Raw genomic sequence first — 21,183 nt, 5'->3', positions numbered from 1 at the left:
TAAAACCTCGTTTGCATGTGCTTAAACTTTGCGTCGAAGCATTAGCATTCTTTCCTTTATTGGTGCACGAAAATAAACGCATTAGCGTTGACCAATACAGTGGTGCTTAGAGTCTGTACGAGCTTTCTTGTAAAGGCACTTTAATTGCAAAATCAATTTGACAGAAGTATGTAAACATGTATCAAAAATATAACCTCACAAATTCTGTTCCAAATTCCAAATATAATTTAGTTTGAAATAAACGGAATGTTATATATAGGAGCACTATGTTTGATAGAATACTAAGTGTTAATTACAACAGTTCAAAAGATTGTTTTATTTATTTACCTTCTAAATATTTAAAAACTGGAGTAAGTACATTTTTGCAAAATATAATTTTACGTTATTTTAAACACGTCCACTGCAGAGTTGTGTCCAACTTACTTATGGAGACAATAAAATTGCATATTTCTCTGTATCTGCCTCAACAGTGAAGGTAGTAAATGAATGTATTAGTCTCAGTTCAGTTTGCGCAAAGATATTGGAAATAGAAGAAAATGAACTCGTTCGGGTGTCACAAATTCTGAATTTGCCAACTGTAAATAGAATAACAATTGCACCAGTAAATAGTAATGAGTACGAGATATTGGTGAGTGTTTTTCAGGAATCCTATCTATGTACTTGTAGCAGCGTTTCATGTTTTTTACAGGAATTACTTGCTGAAAATGTGCAATCGACATTATTAGATCAAATAAGGGTGGTTAATACTGGTCAGAAGTTTGTAATATGGGCAGGAAGCAATATTAGTATTGCAGTTTGTGTTGGTAAGATTTTATTAATATGAAGTTACTCTGTTTGAATGAATAGTGAACTGTGAATTATGTGTTTCAGAAAATGTTGAACCACAGTCACCAGGAATTATCGATTTTCTAACAGAGGTAGTCATAGAACCAAAAAGTAAAGATAATTATGAATCAAATTTATTAGGAAATGCTAATGTTGAAAGAAATGATAATTCGGTTTTTGATATAGACAAATTGAAGTTGCTAATGTCTTATTATTCCCAACATGAAAGTCAAAATAATCTGCAAAAGTTTAGTAATTTAAAGCATAATTTGGTATGTAGGTTGGTACCTATTAATAAATTACCATTTTCAGACAAAATTAAGAGTTATTGTCAATATTTCAATGTTTTCGTCTCACAAGAATCTTTGCCAAAATCATGGCTCAACAATGGCTCTATTATTATTTGTTCTATGAAAATATTAACATTAGATCTATTATCTGAAAAAGTAATATATGTAAGGCTGTTTATACTTGAAGATTTACTTGGCAAATCTTGTTCAAATTTAGTTGGTAATATATTTGTAAATGATATTATTTTTGAACAATTCAATTGTCATTTGGGGTGTAGGGTCGTTTTAAATTATATAGAAGAAATACCTGTGGTAAATGAAATTAGTATATACACTAAGAAAATCTATTTATTGGTCATCGAAGAAAAATTTAAATCATACCTGATAGAAAACTGTGATGGCATTATGGTGCTAAATCCTGATATATTATTGAATATAGGGGATTACGTAAAGTGCAATTTAAAGTTTTCTCCAGCTGAAGCGAAGTTCTTTGTTGCAAACAAAGACTCTGTGAAGAGTTGTAAATTTGTTGTAAACGAAGGAACTGTTTTACCGAGGGAAAATGTAAAAAATTTGTCAAATTGTACTACATTCTTAGAAAACATATCAAATTATCAGTACGTTGTTGATAAAATTATAACTGCATATTCTAGTCAAGAACATAATTGGGAGAATGTTTTGATAACAGGTATACACAATCTTACTTTGAGCGAGTTCTGTAAACTTTTTGACTTTTTTGTCGTTCTAGGTAGGGCAGGTACAGGGAAATCAACTATATTAAAAATACTGGCCTATAAGTTGAATTCAAGTCCTAATTTTATTTTTACAAAAACTATACAGTGTAAAACAATCAAAGGAAAAACTGTCGACTCAATGTTTAAAGTGTTTTCTTTAGCTTTTTCTGAGTTGGCCCTGTATCAACCATCTGTGTTGCTGCTTGATGATTTGCATTTGTTATGTGAAAGCATAAAGGGAGATGATGTTGCTCCTAATGCAATTTATTCTAACAGGTGAGATATTTTTGTGCAAATGGTACTTTTCTGCAGTTTTTTTATTTTAGAGTTAGCGAAATGATTCATACATGCTTAAAAATGTTTCCTCGGTGCAATAAAATTGGTATATGTGTTACGGTAGAGTCTACAGCAAAATTGAACAAGAATCTATATTCATCAAGAGGGAGCCACTTGTTCAAGAATTTACATTCAATAAGCGATCTAACTAAAGTATAATTTTTATAAACCACATTTCCGTTTTGTTTCATTGTTATATTTTTTTAGGCAGATAGAATAGATTTTTTAAAACACTTTTTTGAAAAGTATAAATTATTAGATGTCAACTTTGATTATATATCAATTAAAACAGAAGGGTTTGTAATTCAAGATATTATTGATTTTTGTAATAAATCAATTTTTGAGGCATACAAAGATGGTAAGTTTCTCTTATTTTTTCTTTGTTGTTTTATAAATATCTTTCTCTAGATTGTGACGAAGAAAATCTTGTGTTAAACAACAACCATTTTGAAAGAGCATTAAAAAATGCTTGTGTTTTATCCTTGCAAAACGTTCATTTGCATTCACCTGGGTCTAAAAGTTTTACAGACATTGGAGGCTTGCATGATGTGAAGAAAATTCTTGTTGAAAGTTTGATGTGGCCAGCTCAGGTAAGCAATTTTGGACCTACTTTAGAATTAAGTAACAACTTAATTTTATCATTGGACAAATATAATTATATTAATTTGTTTTTAAGTGGTAGAATATTTTTTCTTAGCAGATTAAGTAAGCTGTTTGTTGATTACTATTAATTCACTGAATAATTTTCCTAATCTATTTGAAATTCAACATGGCTGACAGGTATAAAAATGTTTATACCTGAAGACACTTTTATGCTCTGACTACATGTACTTGCCAGTTTAGAATAATAATATAAAATTAAGATTTATTACCTTAACAAATAATTATATCACTTGCTAAGCTACTATTAATATGCAATCACAAAAAGGTCATTTAACATCTGTGATAAACATATTATCATAAAACCAAATACTCACTTGTTTATAATGTTATTTAAAAATTCTACTTTTCATTGGTCATTAATTAAGTTGATAAACTTTGAAGAAAAATAAAGCAGAACTAACTGCTGTTAGGCAAAAGAAAATTAGGAAATTGAATTTACTGTTTTTTACATCTGTATTATTAAGATAAAAGACACTTCTAAAATTAAATGAACATTAAGTAAATAATAAATAGTAACAATATTTTGAGCTTTATTTGTCCAAATTTAAATCAATTCATTATTATTTATTTTAATGAAGAGCTGTACTTGACAATCTCTTGAAAAAAAATATTATGAATGTAAATAAATTGCTATAAGACATATCTGTGACTGGGTGAGTTAAAAATATATGTTTTTGAAGTCAATATTTAAAAAATTAAGTAAATCAAAGCCAAAACGTCAGACCGCAAATCTAACATTTGGGTAAAAATATATAGAAAAAAGGAGCATATAGAAATGTTCTTTCTGCTGTATTACTGATAAAAAAGAAATAAAATATAAAATAGAAAAATTGGATTTTCTCAAAATATCAAAAGAAATATGAATAAGATTATTTGGACATTTCAATGATATCCTAATTTGAACCACCTGTATCTTTTTAATTTTCAATATTTCAATAATAGGATATCCTCAGCATATTTGTAAATTATTTAATACAATCGAGAAAAAAACTAAATAAAAAATTTCGTTTTAAAATTAGATTCTATTGTTAATGTTGATAAAAAATTATTATCCTAATTAAAATACACAAAAAATTGGCTTCAGGTTTTAAAGTATATGTTAAACGGCAAATTTAGAAAGTAAGTTTTTTGTAATGTGATTTATATGTATACAAATATAATGTAAAACAAAAAATATTAAAATTTTAATTTTAATGGATTTTGTATGTATTGAATTTCTTATTTTTTTATTATATTACTATTATTGTATTATTTTACTATTTTATTCATTACATTATAACCAATGAAATGTCATTAATTATTTTTTGACCAATCACTACTTGAGTGTACTGAAGTTTTTCGTATACAGGATGTTGCAATATTCTACACTATAATAATTTTAACTTTACGTAAAATAGGTATGAAAAGTTTAAAATTTTGAAAATTTTTATTTAGAAAAATTCCGTACAAAGGCTTAAATTATAGCGGCTATTTCGTTTTTGATTACCTAATACTTTGAGATAATATTAAGTTTTAATTACCTAAGAGTGTTACAGATATTTGAACCAGGAGCTAGGTACTTATTATTTCTAGGATATCGTGTAGTTACGATAGTTATCTGGTATTGAAAATTTACATGAGAAGTAAGAAACAATATGAAATCATACAAATTGCTTTTAAAAAGTATCTTATTCAGTAATATTTAAGTTTCAAATGGTCCATGCCATTCGTAGAGAATTTGTGACGACACACCACTCGATAGGCTCGTGCTGACGCGACGGCCCAATGCGCTATTAAATATTGCCTCAGGTCATATTTGTGATATATTTTTATTTTTTTCTTTGTTTATTGGCATTTTTTCGACATTGAAAAAAACAATAAAAATTTAATCAGAGAAACATTTGCGCCAAAAGGATCAGTAAAGGATTATATTTATTAAACTATTTTTGTCTTTTTATTAAATTATTTTTGCCTAACCAAAAATCACACACGGAAAAGAGCTGACTAATAAAAAATACTCATCACTATATCGCGTACTTCAATAATTGAAGATTCTGATTCAAGAAGGGGATAAGTCCATTTTAAAAAAAAATATATATTTCTGCAGATATAAGTTTAAAACTGTACTCTTTTGGTCTGGTGTAAGTATGGAATCTGCAGGCTTAAGAGAAATTGAATTATAAGATGAGATCATTTATCCCGTGCTATAACTTGGTGCAAGAATGGAACAAGTTATTATAGATGTAAAATGTTTTGAATATTTCTTCCACCTGCGGGAAATTAAAAAATAAGAAATGAATAATATCATTCTTGCATCGTAAGTAACTACATCATAATAAATCATAAATTATATTTTGAGCATACTTTCATCTGTATGGTAATGTTATGCTTACTTAGCCGAATGACATGACAACAAAGATACTAATATAAAAAACTCCTTTCCTTTCCCGAACAATTTACATATTGGCGTTTATTCCCATTTTACACAAGAAGTCTACAATTATAGCTAAGGTTTTGAAAATTCAGTCTTTTTTCACTATCAAAAAGTTGTAATGTCTTTATAATATGTTTGAAAGTTTAAATTTGTTTGTTATTGGTTGTTTTCATAGTACATATATCATATGATGTATGTGGGACACAGCCATGTAGAGACTAACCGCTAACGAGTGGTATGATGTCACAATATGGTTGCTGTCCGTTTTCCCGTTCTCCATTTTCATGAATTGTTGCTGAAGGAATTGCGGAAAAAAAAATTAAATTTTTTATACATTGATTATAATCTATAGGTACTTTTTGAATGAACCCGTTAGTCATTTCTGATCAAAATAAATATCCCTTTCACAATTTTTTTATTATACCTATCCTGATTTGTATTTTTCATTGTACACTAGGCACAGAAATTAAAGGATACCTATTAAAAAAATCCCAAAATTTTAGGTGATTTTCAAAGAGCTGTAACTTGGAGGGAAATGGTCGTAGAGAGATTAAAAAAAAGTGGATTGAAGCTTCGAGTGTCTAATTTTCGAATCTGAAGTTTAAAAATTTTTAGCGTCAGCAGTTTTTTAGTAATCATAAGAAAGTTAACGAAACAGAAAGTTGCAAATTTTTGCTTTTCTTTAAAAAGGCTTATGGATTTTTTTTTGGTAATTGCATCATGAAGCTCTTTAAGATAATTTAATTCTCTTCAAGCGGTCTCGCATATTAATGCACCATCGGATATCTCGTTGCGTAATTCCTTACCAAGTTTGTAAAAGAGCCTTGGTCAATTGATGGTGATTTTGTAATTGCGGATAGTCTCGTCGTCATCGACGCCCGAGCATGTTCTAAACATGCCCAATGGAATTCAAGTCTGGACTTATATGTGGGTGGTTGAGAGTTACCACGTTGTTGGCATGAAGAACATTTCTCGTACAGGGCTCCGGAACTGCTTAAATTGAAGAGAATTAAATTATCTAAGAGTTTTATGGTGTAATTACCAAAAAATAGGCATTTTTAAAGAAAAGCAAAAATTTGCAACTTTTTTTTTCATTGATTTTCTTATGATTACTCAAAAACTGCTGACGCAAAAATTTTTAAACTCCAGATCTGAAAATTAGACACTTGAAGCTTGTATTTCCTTATTTTTTATTCTCTCTACGACCATTTCCCTCCAAGTTGCAGCTCTCTGAAAATTACCGAAAATTTTGGGAATTTTCCTTAATTTTTGTGTCTAGTGTATTATCGTGAAATGGATAATCACTCTTTTGAAACATACAAATCCATACGATGTAATAATTGTAATGTAACTGCTTCGTTAGTGTTAGCTAGTGTTTACTGGGAATTCCCTGTAAATTTTGTGGGTGAAATAAATATTGCAACACCCTGTATAACATCATAAGAGATCGTGGCTTCGTCAGTAATTTTTTTGTAATTTTGTTTTCTGGTAAAATTAATTAACCAATTATTTTCGTTTCATGTCTGTTCTGACTAGACTTTTGATTAAACTCCGTCAGCAACGCAGTTAGTATCTTTTGCTAATATTCAATTCCTTTACAATTTTTTTTATCTACTCAACTCACCTACTTCCGTGTCCTTGGTGTAGATTTTAAAATAAGCGGGGTTAATTTTTTCAGTATCCGGGCATATTCGCAAAAGCGCCCTTGCGCCTTCAATCTGGTTTGTTGCTGTACGGTCCCCCGGGCACGGGGAAGACCCTGTTGGCCGGGGCAGCTGCCAAGCATTGCGGACTTAGGCTAATATCGATAAAAGGACCAGAGCTACTGTCCAAGTACATAGGAGCCAGCGAGCAGGCCGTCCGAGACGTTTTCCAAAAGTGAGTATTAACACTTTTATTTCCCAGAGGTCAATCAATATCGAAGTGTTAAGGTAAGGGACGGGGTCGAATCGAAGGGAAGAACGAAACTGCCGCAAAAATTTGTCGCAATAAAAGTCCGATAACTAAGTAGTCGCTGATGATGCATGGTTGTAATGTTTATATCTTGCGTTTTATTATTTTGGACAAATAAAATTACTAGCTTTTCTTTATTAACTGCTGAAGTTTGTTAAATAAAAAACATTCGAAAAATAAACAAATTGATATTAATAATACAAAATTAGTTGTTATAATTATTAAAAACATTAAAAACACAGTTATTATAGGTAAACGATTGGAGTTGGTTTGTATTAATTGGCTTGATTGAGTAGTTGTTACTTTTTGACTGAATTTGAGGCAACAATCTCTTTTGTAGAATGATTAGTTATTTTAATATTATTAATGACAATTTCTATGTTAGAAGCCGTGGATTTATTAAACCACAAAAATATAGTAATCAACTCCAATGGGAAGTTCTTGTATCATCTCCTTAATTAGTTTTCTTTTTTTGGAGTTCAAAACAATTTATTTTTTTGATCAATTTCTTGTATAGACGAGACGGACTGGGCATGTTTGAGGATTGTCCAAATTTGTAATTAACCGTTTACTATCTGTCAATATTTTTGAAGCATCTTTGTAGCTTTAGAGATGATTGTGTTAAATAAAAATTCTTTGCCCTACTCTCCGTACTAATTCATGCGAAGCCATATAAAAAATTGCGCTGTAAACCATTTGAGGTATCCTAATTCCAAATTTCGATATATTTTTTTTTGTTCTCATCACGCTTAATAATGAGGCTGGCTTTTTTTAAANAAAAGAAAACGAAATAGAAAGTATAAAATATCGATATTAGCTAATGCAGGAATCTTTGCCTAACATTTGTCTATAACTCTATCAAATATTTTTGCTCTAAGTGTTAATAGTTGAAAGTTAATACAACTTCTTCGAGGTCATGTTTTTTCCAAAATTCGAAGAATTTTCTACATAACCCCGTACTGAAATGTTAAACTGTTTACATTGCCATAGGTATATAGAAGATTCCCAGAAATCCATTTGTTTAAAAATATACAGGGTGTTCCATTTAAAAAATGTAATATTTGACGTGTCCCGTTTTTACTAATCGTCCTATACGTTTCAAATTAATTTTGTACTAGGTTTTTTGGTTCTGTACAACCTTTATATAAACTTTTTTTCTGTATTATGAATAACAAGGGAGTTATTTTACTTTCTCACACTAATGGTTCACCCTGTATCTAGAATAAATATTGTTTTATATTGTGGGTTATAATTTACGCTATTTTTATAAAGTTTCAACCCTTAAAAACCACCCTTAATGATAAAAATATAAAATTAATAGTTTCTTTGAAAAAAATATAATATTATAGCGCATATCTTATAGATAGAAATCTTTTTAATAGTATATGATATTATAAATCATTTATTACAATATTTCAACCCTTAAAAAACTACCCCTAATAACAAAATATTAAAAAAAAATAGTTTTTAACAGTTTGAAATGATTTGATAGTACCTACAAACAGGATAAATTAAATTCTTTTTCCTGTTTATAATACAATTTATAATTTATCGCATTGTTTTAACACTTAAAAACCACCCCCAATGACAACATATAATAATACAATAAACAATGCAAAATAATTTTTTTTCGTAATAACCTTCTCGCGATTTACTTTAATTTAAGCAATAATCAAAATAATTATTTCTCAAAATTATTTTATGCAGAAAGTCATAATTTCAAATTTTCAAATTATGTATACTTACCTGTGAATGCTCCAAAGTTGTTGTGGATAACCAAAATATTGATATGCTCCAAAAATTGAAGCGGTAAGGTACCATTGATTTTTTAACGTTAACTTCCTTAATTTTAAAGCTATTAAGACGATCCAAAAACGATTTTACGGAAAATTTCGACAGCTAAAAGTACTGTAAAGTCAAATATTTTTTAAGGCGTTATTTTTGAGATTTTTGAGGTTAAAGGGTTTAAAATGACCTTCGCCCTCAACTGCAAACTTCTAGCAGCAACATCTCTGTTAATTTTTATCCTACACAAATAAAAAAAACCCAAAGTATTCTGTGAAAAAAAAAATCGAAACTTGTACCCTAGAATATTTTTCGTATCTTTTTTATTTTTAAAGTTATTTTCAAAAATATGTTATTTTTTTTTATAATTATTTTTTTTTCCAATCAAAACGTAATATTTTCAAAAATATGCATTCTAAATCGCTTAAACTTGTATAATATATTGTTAGCACATAAAAAATGTAAATTGTAGGAGGATTACCTTTAATTTTAAATCTCGTGAAAAATTCATCAGTTTTTGTACTGTTTTTTTTCCGACAAAGCGAATTAACCGTTTTTGATCATAACCCTGTTAATTTTTATGCTAATGACTTAAAGTCAAGTTCATTTTAAAGATTTTTTAAAGGACTTTAAAAAATGTTCTATGCATTTTTCCTGAAAAATAGAATTTTTTTAGTTATTTTACGTTAAATGCTTCCAATTTAGTTTTTGGCGGACATGAGAAATTTTCTTCAACTAGCTGTATCTCAGCACCTATTGCACCTAACATAAATGAAAAAAAACTCAATCTTTTTCTTTTTCTATAAGCTTCATTTTCTTCGTCATATTTTTTCCATAGAATGTCTATTTTCCGAGTCATTCAAGAAAAAGTACTATAAAACGTCTTTTATAATAAAAAGTGTACATTTTCAAGCACTAATATTGACTTATCGAAAAATGTTCATAAGATACTTTTTGTTTAAAATTGATTGCTTTATCGATTCCTGGGGTTATTTTCAATATTTCATTTTTCACCACCTAGAAGTGGTGGCTTTCACCCCCTGGGCAAAAGCGCTCATCGGCACTGTATAACTTTTGTTTCTAGAGCTATTTTCTACAAAGGCTTTAAAAACAGAGTTTCTGTAATGTACATAAAACAATAATATTTTTACAATTCTCTGTCTTTATTTTGCCTTCGTAAGATCTTTGGCATTTTACTTGTTGCAAAACAAGTCCTACCTAATTTCCTTTATCTAATATCGCCGTATATTTACTGCAGAGCACAAAGCGCCCGACCCTGCATATTGTTCTTCGACGAGTTTGACAGTTTGGCACCCAGGTAAGTAAGAAACTACCCCTAGTTGGTTAGTAAACACTAAGTAGACAAATTCCCTGGGTAATGCCCTTAAGCCGTTGTTAATCCTTAGAAAGGGTGAAAATTTCTTTTCGAATAGATGTAATGTGTTTATTTGTCAACTATAGTAATTAGATTCCGTTTAAGTTTAGTGTGTTTTTAATAGAAATTCATAATTTAATTTTATGCATTGCTATAATTTTATAGACTATATTTTTTACTTGTAATTATGACTTTATTATTATTATTTTCATTTTTAACAATTTATTTTGTATATAAATTACCCATTTTTCACATATATTTTTTTAATGCTAACTTTCGTTGGTGCATCTTCATGGAGGATTTTTTTATTGTTTTTAATTTGTTTTTATGGCTTGTATTCATTTACTCTTGCTCCCTCTGGCATACAGGGTGTTTCTAAAATAGGGTTCCAAACTTCTGTTGCGTTTATAACTCATTAAAATAAGCCAAAAAGTTCCTATTAACATGTGCCTTAAAACGCACCCTTAGAAAGTTATATGCCCTTAAAAGGGCTGAAACAAAACTGTTTCTTTTCTGTTATTGACAAAACGGTCGCAAATAAATAGAAACAGAAAAGAAACAGTTTTGTTTGAGCCCTTTTAAGGGCATATAACTTCCTAAGGGTGCTTTTTAGGGCACATGTTAATAGGAACTTTTTGGCTTATTTTAATGAATTATAAACGCAGCAGACGTTTGGAACCCTATTTTAGAAATACCCTGTATATTCTCTAACAAAGGAATACAAATTTGGAAACGTTTAGCAAATTTAGGGAATCTTTTATTTGACTTTTTTCTTTAAATTGTATCTTCCTACTTTCCCTAGACGAGGTCATGACAATACAGGAGTGACAGACAGAGTTGTTAACCAGTTACTCACTCAGTTAGATGGTATTGAGTCACTGTCAGGGGTCTGCGTCTTAGCAGCTACTTCAAGACCGGATCTTCTGGACCCGGCATTGCTCAGACCCGGCCGACTAGATAGGCAGATACTGTGTCCTCTACCATCCAAGGTCAGAATTGTGTCATATAATTTGTCGAAATTTATTTAACAATTTTGTATTTCTTTTCCAGGACGACAGATTGGAAATTTTAACAATCCTTTCCAAAAACTTGGATTTATCTGAAGATGTAAATTTGGAAGCCGTTGCGTCAGCCACCAAAGGCTACTCTGGAGCTGATCTTCAGTCTATTTTGTACACGGCTCAGCTGTCTACAATCGATCACCTTTTAGATAGTTCCAAGGTAAGTAATTCGATCACGAATAAAATATTTTTATCGAAGATCATTGAATATGTTTCTATAGAAACAAAAATAAAAACGAGCTCCATGATTTTAGAGTTCTTTGCCTAACTTTAACCTTTTAAGGTCTTTTCACATAAGTAGTAGCTTCTAGTTCTTCTCTTCCGCACACTACTTAGGCTGTGGTTTCCTCTTTCTCCAGATGGAACTTATACAGGTTGTCTTCTACCAGCTCAAAATTACTTAGATGTTTCCTTAGTTTGCATTGTTCGGTCAGCTGTCTTACTTGCCTATTGTTTTGCGACTTTGGTTCAGAAGATTCGCTCAATTCCTTCGATGGTTGTCTTGGTCCCGGGATTTCTTGTCACCATCCTTGAATTTATCTTTCACCCACTTCTGTGTGAATCTACTAATATTGCAGCCAGCAATATAGTAGGAGAATTTGGGACCTTGTAGGACTTTGGTTCAGAAGATTCGCTCAATTCCTGCGATGGTTATCTTGGTCCACAGGTTTCTTGTCACCATCCTTGAACTTTTCTTTCACCCACTTCTGGGTGGAATCTGTTAATCACGCAGTTAGCAATATCGTAGGAGAGTTTGGGCCTATATTACGGGGCTGTAGATGAGCGTGTATTGATTAACTCATCAGTCTTCTCAGTACCCTGGAACTCAAACTAAGTTTTGATTTTCTAATCTCATCAAGTTGTCCAAACAACTGTGCCAAATTGATAATTTCCTCTGATATGTATTCTAATACGTTTTCGATCCAGTTCTCAATATATATCTTCCTGCTTCAAACAGTGCAAAAGGATAGGTGCCGTTGTAAAAGATTTTATAAGACTTTCAATTTGTTTGCTGATATTGATTTGTATTACTTCAAATCAAAACTGTTTCAAGAGTTAGCCGGTTTCAGTCTTTTTTCCGTATACTTTTATGGTGTTTTCGGAAACCTCGGTATACAAGAATGCAGCACATTGAGTTCGATATTCAGCAGGCTCCCCTAGACATATATATTATCTGCGTGTGCCACTTCTAATCGTCATTCATTCTTCACCTACAATTTTCCAATATTGCATTATAAAATGAGGACCCTTATTTATAATCATAGAAATTTGTAGGAAATTTAGATTCAGAAAAGAAAAAATAAGAACGCCTCAAGGCAATTTAAAAAAACTTATGTAACAACTCAAAGATCATAAATCAGGGCTAATGCATGGATGATTTCGGCGGACCGCAATAGGTCTCGACAGTGCGCCGCAGTTTGAACTGATGAATGTGTAGCTCCCTTTGTGGATGAAAAACAGTATTAACGCCTGCATACTACTCTCGGTTTTCTTTCATTTGATAGACTGGATACACCTCTGATTGCATTTAACTTTTCAAAATTAATTATGATTTGCAAAAGGTATATATTATTCAAAGAAATTAGCAGTAAAATTGCTACCTGCTAATTTACTTTAATGTCGTCAAAGGAACGTATAAAATTTACGCCCTGAATTGCAAGAATTGCAAACAAATCGCACTTTCATTCCTGCAGTCTACATTGAACCCGTTTAATTTAATCTAATAAGGTTTCCACGAGGAACGGGTTAAAAAGATCGTCGGTTGCGAATCGAAACAACATCTGAAATAATTTATTATGTTACACATTAAGGGGCGTTGGAATATGCTCTTAATTAACTTGATTAATTTATAATAACACATAAAAGGCAATCGGGCTTGATAGAAAGGCGTTACATATAAAATTAGCATAATTAAAGACCCATTCAAACACGATCCACAATGGAAATTAAATTAAACGAAGCTGAAACGTGAGTTTTTCGAAAAGGTGCGATTTTGGTCGTCCATAGGCGTCAACAACCGCTGCTAGATTATATTAACCAGTTTATTTTCACCAAAAAATTACACCACGACAGTAAAATAGTCATGAAATTGTTCTTTATATTGATTATTATTACACCTTCATTAATTTCTTATAATATTTTTTATGAGTTTTGAGGTATACGAAACTTTCAACAGGTGTCGAAAAGTAAAGGGTATAATAATGATGTTGCAATACATTTTCCTTTTGGCAAAATAAAAAAAAACCTAAAATCTTTTAAAGATTGAATATGAAACTTAAACATATAGACTTCGAATATGGTGCAGCGAAGTTCCTTCGTAGTGTTTATCTTCATGTGAAATTGGAAGGAAAGGAAACGAGTGCGATTGGAATCAGAAATTGTTTTAGGAAAAAATGTTACTGTTGTTTGTTTTTTGTTTCCTTGGTCGAAAGGAATCAACCCGGAAAGTTTTGCAACATCGGCGTTATATTCTCATGAGAACTAAATTTCACACAAAATTGCCTCTTTGCAATTTGTTGTGCTTTTGGTAGTAGTGTTTAAAACATGCCTTTGCTACATACGAAGACAAGCACTAGCTCCGCTGAAATCTTTAGTCCTGAGATGACAGAAATTCTGCCCACCCAGGTAGTTGTATATTTTCAATAAACTGCACCTTATATTGGTAGTCCGTTTCATTTTGTTGAGATGTTCCTTTAAGAAATCCTCGAGTACGATGCACCACAACAACGCAAATAAAATTACACCTTGAAGAGTCTTCGGAACATAGTCACCCTCACCAAATTGCCCCCTTTGGGATGGAGTCATAAGAAGTGTTATCAATTGCTCCAGTAATCTCTAAGAAATTCCGATAGCGAGCTTTTTTGGCTGGAAGTTGTTTAAATTTTGTACACCACGAAACGTACCTACTCGTAATACCGTTTTTGTAGATTTACCTAATTAGTAGACTTGCTGTAAACAGTGAAGTCTTTTTGTCTTTCCTGCAATTTCAGCAGGAAGAACGTTAGACATATGCATCTGAAGGTCTTCACTTTTTCTACATGAATGAAAACCATTTTGTCGTTCATCAAAAACTTGGTAAGCTAATGTGGACTGTAGCAAATGATACATTGATGGATGATATGTTCCGACTCAATCAGTATTTTGAAAATTAGTATTAGTATATTTGGTTATTTACTAATATCTAAAACTAAAACAAGTCAAGGAAAGGCGTCTTGTAATTATAACAGACGTTGATCACACTGTCTATAATGACAGATAACTTTCAGTATTCTGGTATTTTTAAGAATTCTCTTAATATTTAGTGTTGAATAATTGCTTTTTCGCTAAACTTTCTTTAATTAGAAAACTTTGATACTATTAATACAAAATTACTGGAAATTTTCAAAGTCTGTGGTAATCTATGATCAGCAATTATTTATTATAGTGGTTTCTGCAGTTTATTTGATAATACATAAAAAAAAATGCTATAAAATATCTGTAAGAGTCTCTTACAGACATGGATATTATCGGATTGGTCTCTTACTAATTATAAGAGAACAATCCGATAATGTCCACGATTAAGGAAGGCTCTTATCGAGTATAATTTTGAAACATTTTTAATAAATATCAACACAAGATAAATTAATAGAAGAATTAGTGCAGGTTTAAACAGATTATGAAATAAAACTCAAGAGATGCATTTATTTATTTATTTATTAAAATATACACTATACCATAACAGTTTCACCAAATCCTTAGTGCGCTGTTTAGCCCTCGCTGATTATTGCGCATTTAGGTTTACCTGTCATGGGTTTAGTATCGCAGGTTATAGCGTACTTAGGTTTACCTGACGTGGGTTTAACGTTCGCAGGTTATTCCGTATTTAAGGTTAACCTGTCGTGGGTTTAACCCTCGCTGGTTATTGCGCATTTAGGTTAACGTGTCGTGGGTTATAACGCATTATGATGAACCTGTCATGAGCTTAGCATGCGAGTATAACAGCGTGTATACATATAGTAGTGTTTTCGCAATTTTAGGTTAGAAAATCTTGAAACATTGAAGTTATGGAGCAGGTCCGCCGGTGTTTTCAAATTCAGCGACGCAAGAAACATAAAAGTACCGTATATTTCGTTTTTGGATAAATTTCCCTGGTGTAACGAAATCTCTGAAGTACTAAACTTTAATCTATCATATCTCTATGGAAAAAAAATTTTTTTTTTAAAATCTAAGTGCGCTTAGAAGAGTAACAGTGGTCCTTTGAGATGGTTTAACGCGATTTTAGGGAAAAAAATAATTCACGTTGTAATCTGACCCCGAATATACCGAAAAACCGTGATTTTTGCATTTTTAGGTTAGAATATCAAAAAATGTCAAAATCCTTTGGGCTTTCTTTTAATTTTGCAATTTTCTAGTTATAAGAAATTATCAGTACATTAAATCACATGGGAATATTGAAATCTAGACCGTTTCCGTTGGTCGACACGCGCGCCGATGGTGCAACTTTAGAAATTAAAACGGAGCTCCACTATAATGAACAAACGAACTTAATATCGCCATTAATACGTGTGTTTGCGATGAGGCGGCGCACTTGGCGGGATTCCGTTGATTAAAGAGGGCAGAATGGGCGAATTTTAACGGAGCACAAGTTAGAATAAGGTGGCGGCGGGCGTGACAACCATTAAGCGATCATAATTACCCCAGTCATTAGGCGTCTTCATTAACTGGATTTAGTTTGGAGCGACAACTCTGACTAATAAGAAGATAAGGTTATCTTAAACACTTCTTATACTTCTACGAGCTGCGGGTGGTTGGAAGATTGAAAGGGGGTTCCCTCCCCTACACTTTGTTATTGGTAGGAAAATTGCTGTGATGCTAGGGGTTGAAAAAATTCAAATTGCTTTTGGCGAAAAGTAATGTGAAGTTTTGATTTTTATACACAGGATATTTTTTATATTTTTTAATACTTTTTTAAGTGGTAGTTGTATACATATACATAGGTATTGCTAACTCAAACCAAATCTAAGAAAATTCCTAAAATTTTCAGATGAAGTATTATACTTACTATTATTTGAAAAAATATGAAGGTACGTTAAAGAAATAATTTCGTAGGAAAGCTGGTAATTAAAAATTGTCTAAAATAAAAAATAATTTTTTCAAATATTATTAATGAAAAAACATATATTACACTTTATAGACATTTCGTTATTTTTACAGGATATAATTTTTCCGCTTGGACAGAGTTACGATGTTAGATGTTTCTAAACTTTCTAATTTAAGTTTTACTTGACGCATAAAATTTAAAATGCTTATGAAAGACATTTATTTCATTACGACCAACATTCATTTGATTAATTTTAAAGCTCATGTTATTAGGAAGACTTCATTCATGCTATTCATAACATTCGTAAGATCGTCTTTTGTTTTTCAGTAATGTACATGCTGTTTTTTGTTTGCTAATAGCAGCCATATAAGATTTTTGCAGGTGTACCTGATTGAGAAAATAAAAAATGTATAATTGAAAAATAAAATACAATCTGGAATTGGAAGTGTTCTGATAATGCAAAATAAATGAATTACCTAAACAAAACTTCATCCTGGTATGAAACAAAGAAGAAAATGTAAAATTTCAGTTTTTCTCCAGTACCTTGAAATTTATGGAAGTTGGAAAGTACCCCGCACAGTCTTTATGAAAATGTGGGCTCGGTGAAATTGGCCGAAATTATGTGGTTTTGTGTTACTAACCAAAAGTCTCCACAGTACTTGGGTTCGAAAATGGATTCTTTCCTACTTGTAATGGTCTGAGATAGTTCTGCTGTTAATGGCTGCCAAGTAGTATGATTTTCTGATAAATTTCACAAAAGTTTCTGTTTTTATTGCAATATTCTACCTGTTCATACTACTTTGCAGCCATCATCAGCAGAACTGACTAAGACCGCTATAAATAGGAAAGAATTGATTTTCGTAACCAAGTACACCCAGTTGAAGAATGCACATGCGGGCAAACGGCGCAGAAACATAGCCGCACTGGGCGACCGGCCATAAATTCAGTTGTTGAGAAATTGCCTAGCAGTGCAGTGCAGTAATATATTTTAAAGAAAATTTTGATTGATTTTTGATATGTCATAACCAAAATTTACCATCAATACAGTAAAATTGTTTGAGGACATAAATAATTAAAATATGTTGGTATGTTGGTCAAATGAACATATAATAGAAATTTTCTACACATATGTAAATTACTATTTTTTACCTTTAGTAGAAAACTTTTATAGGAACACCTTTGAAACTCATTAAATTGTATTGTTAGGCGTTTTTATACATGTTCAACTGATTTCGGATAGTCTATAAGACAAAACCAATAACTTAATCACAATTTCAGCCAATTTCATGAATACCGTTCGGGGTCCTTTGAAAATAAATTTCAAATCGTTACAAAATTTAAGCATTTCTGTTTATAACAACTTAAATATTGCATCTAATGATGTTTTGCATTTAAAGAAAATTGAATAATCAGTACCTATTTTATATTTCATTACCACATGTTTGTGCTCATACTTGTAACGCACCTATACGTATAAGTACATTTTGATATTTGTTTCAGGAGTCCTTAGCTATTACAAAGTCGCAAGTAACTCAGAAACATTTGAAAGAGGCAATAAGTAAAACAAGACCGTCTCTGCCTGAACAAGAGAGGCTGAAATATGAAAGAATGTAAGTGTTGCATCTATTAATTTGTGAGTAATATCAACGGAATAATTCATATATGTCAAATACTTGATAATCAAAACATTCTAAAGATGAAGAGGCAATGTAAAATCGCTGATTTGTTTGTGTATCGAATTTTTTCAGATATTCCAAATTTGAAAGAGGCAATACCATTGACGAATTTAGGGCAGGAAGTAAGGCTACTTTGGCTTAAAAGGCTTAAAAGTTTTTAATTATTTTTTGTTGTTTTGGGTATGTTATACATAAATAAAGGTTGTTATTTTTTATAATTACTTATATATAATTATTTTATTCCTCATAACTTCTTTTATATATGCAAAAATAAGAAACACTAGGATTACACCTGCTTCTAACCTAGTCCTAATTATTGGCTAACAATGTTAAATTATCACAAATTTTCTACAGTTACTGACCTTTTGTTTAATAAAGTTAGGGATTTTTTAATTAGAGGTTGAAAATGGTAGGTATTTCATTACAACTGTCAGACATCATAGGAATCAAAATTAAAAAGAAAACTGCAAACAAATTGCTTACAGAGAGAATCCTGCCAAAAAACGGATATACGAGGTTTGATCAAAGAATAATAGAAGTTTTTATTCAATCTTCAATTTTTATCATATCTCCTTCAAAGTAGTCTCTCTGTGATATTTCCTTTCCTGGAACGCATCAGGATTCCAGGAAAGTACCACGGCAGGTTGGCGCCAGGACCAGATACATATACACGCGAGCGACTCCATACCAAGACTCTTCAGCGAACGTTCGGCCCGACAATACTTCTTTTTCACTAACTTTGTTTTCAATAAAAATACTTTTATTTTTACCGTTGAGAGTTTTATTTTGCTGCGCACAGAAATTAACCCTCAGTATAATATTTGTTGAGATAGAATTCCAAAAGAATTATCGGAACTATTGTAAAAATTTACCGCAGCAGGGGCGTGTCTTGAAATTTTCCGTCAATGTCTTTTTACCTCGGGTGTCGAATGCGGGTAATTCCAAGAAAGTGACGCAGGGGCCTTCTTGAAATTATATCTCAACAAATATCGTACAGACTGTCCTTTGTTTTCATTAGTATGCTTATAGGTGGAACGAAATACGAATAATCCAACTATTTGTGGTGTTTTATTTACAGGCATGGGGAGAGGTCTCTGCACTACCCATTTTTTGTACTTTAAACACCAAAAATAGTTGGTAATCATTGGTAGGTTATTCCACGGTGGCATAGAGATGAGAATAAATAAGTTCGAAATTGGTATGTTTGGTGATTCTGCAGCAGAACGAATGATACTACTTGTTTACTAGATATTGCTGCTCGGGGCATTAGTCCGCAAAGTAGTTGTTTGATAACAATTAAGAAAAGTTTCGACTTATGGCATGGCACAGGTCCTGTTTTCATAGTACCTGCAGGTCGCTTTCTGTCAGTTTGACCATCTAAGCATTGAATAGCAGTGATTATTCGTAGGTGTGGTATTACTACATCTCACCACCTTTATAAAAATGTAACACAGTGGTGATCATTTTGCAAGCTACTTAGCTGGTGGCTGTGACACACATGGTATAAACTCTTTAGTGTTCTTTCAAGAGTTGTATGAGCTTGCAGCTCCGCCAACCCTCAATTCGTAATTAAGTTGGCAATATCGGACGTCTGTGTCGTCGTTAAATGACCTGTTTTTAAGCATTTTACGTTTATCGCTGATGTTATAATTACGGCAGTAATCACGACAATTCAAACCGGAATTTTGTTCTTCCTGTGTATTTTGGACACACACAATGCCCCTTTTTGTGCAGAACAAGTGCATAATTTCGTAAAATGTCCCTCCTAATTTCCACATTGATATAAACGTGAATCCCGCTTTCACGGCCTTTCAGCCGGTAAATGAAATCATGTAATTAAATCTATAAATATTCATGGCGCTAGTTACGCCTCATTCAGGCAACTTTTAGAGTTTTTAAAACTTAGCCGATAAAAGATTTTTTAAGCTGTATTTCAATGGGTGTGCGAGAATTGCAGAGTTTAAATTAGACGGTATTGAAGGAGGAGCGGTTTCAAGACGGCGGCGGGATTGCCGTTTATATTTTTTCAATGCTGAATTTTAAACTAATTGTACGTGCGCCAGCGGTACTAAAACGGTCAACAGTAGTTAATGCTAAGGACACACAGGACACTGTGCCAATCATGTGTATTAAAGATAGCCACTATATTGTCTAAAATACGACAGGAACTAGTTTGGAGATTTTTGTTGCATTTGTGACATTAAAAAAAGTGGCAGCACTTACCTTAATTATCTTATTTTACATAAATTTAATTATATCAACGTTAAAATGCAAAACAAACTACTAAATAGTAGCAAAGAATTTTTAATCTAGAATACTCTGAAGTTTTCGATTTTGATATTGAAAATGCCAAAAAGTCGAAAATAAAAAAGTATGACCCTCCCAAATGTAACGCCTATAGTTACGAAAGGCTGTCTCTGTACAGGGTGTTTATTAAACATATTCCCTGGACTAAGAATATTTTGTCCTTTGATGATTTTTGAAAAGCCGCTTTATTCTGAAGATACAAGGCAAGAAAAATTTTCGACAAAACCAATTTTGATATTTTTGAAATTATTAATGTAAGTAGTCGAAATAAAAGTATGGCCTACTACACTGGGTTTACCGAGTATAAATTTTTTTTGAAAGAAAAAAAGGAGGCAAGTGCAGGCATTGAAAAGAAACCAGTTTGAACGTGGATTTCATTTGAACACGTCTCGTGACTGATCATTTTGTATGTGTCGAATTTGTGGAGACTGATTGACTTTTGGCTGTTTGACGTGTATTTTCTGTCTTTAGCTGTTGAACTCAATGGCTTTTGCACACATAGGTTCAAATCCCTCAACTATTTACTAAGACTTACTGGCGAGGTAACAAACGCTACTTCAGTTTCTGGAGGATGTACCATTGGCAACAAGAAATGCAATGTGGTTTATTCACGATGGTGCGCCAGCACATTTTAATGTGGTTGCTCGTCAGTTTTTAACAGTAACATACGGAGATCGCTGGATTG

General features: G+C 31.7%; 1 protein-coding gene across 1 annotated transcript; it reads left to right on the top strand.

Annotated features, from left to right (window-relative positions):
- The first annotated feature begins 191 nt into the window (after positions 1-191).
- LOC108907972 (peroxisome biogenesis factor 1) lies at positions 192-18,386 on the top strand. Its single transcript, XM_018711858.1, has 14 exons — positions 192-350; positions 407-628; positions 689-803; positions 871-1,803; positions 1,864-2,125; positions 2,176-2,338; positions 2,393-2,543; positions 2,594-2,775; positions 6,940-7,139; positions 10,258-10,317; positions 11,177-11,363; positions 11,425-11,595; positions 18,016-18,125; positions 18,264-18,386. The coding sequence occupies exons 1-14, from the start codon at positions 267-269 to the stop codon at positions 18,331-18,333; spliced, it is 2,910 nt and encodes a 969-aa protein (XP_018567374.1). The 5' UTR covers positions 192-266; the 3' UTR covers positions 18,334-18,386.
- The last annotated feature ends 2,797 nt before the right edge of the window (positions 18,387-21,183 follow it).

This window comes from Anoplophora glabripennis, unplaced genomic scaffold (assembly GCF_000390285.2).
Source record: "Anoplophora glabripennis isolate ALB-LARVAE unplaced genomic scaffold, Agla_2.0 scaffold256, whole genome shotgun sequence".
In the NCBI taxonomy this organism is placed as follows: domain Eukaryota; kingdom Metazoa; phylum Arthropoda; class Insecta; order Coleoptera; family Cerambycidae; genus Anoplophora; species Anoplophora glabripennis.
The sequence above is the reverse complement of the archived record's forward strand: the minus strand, read 5'-3'. Positions and strand labels throughout refer to the sequence as shown.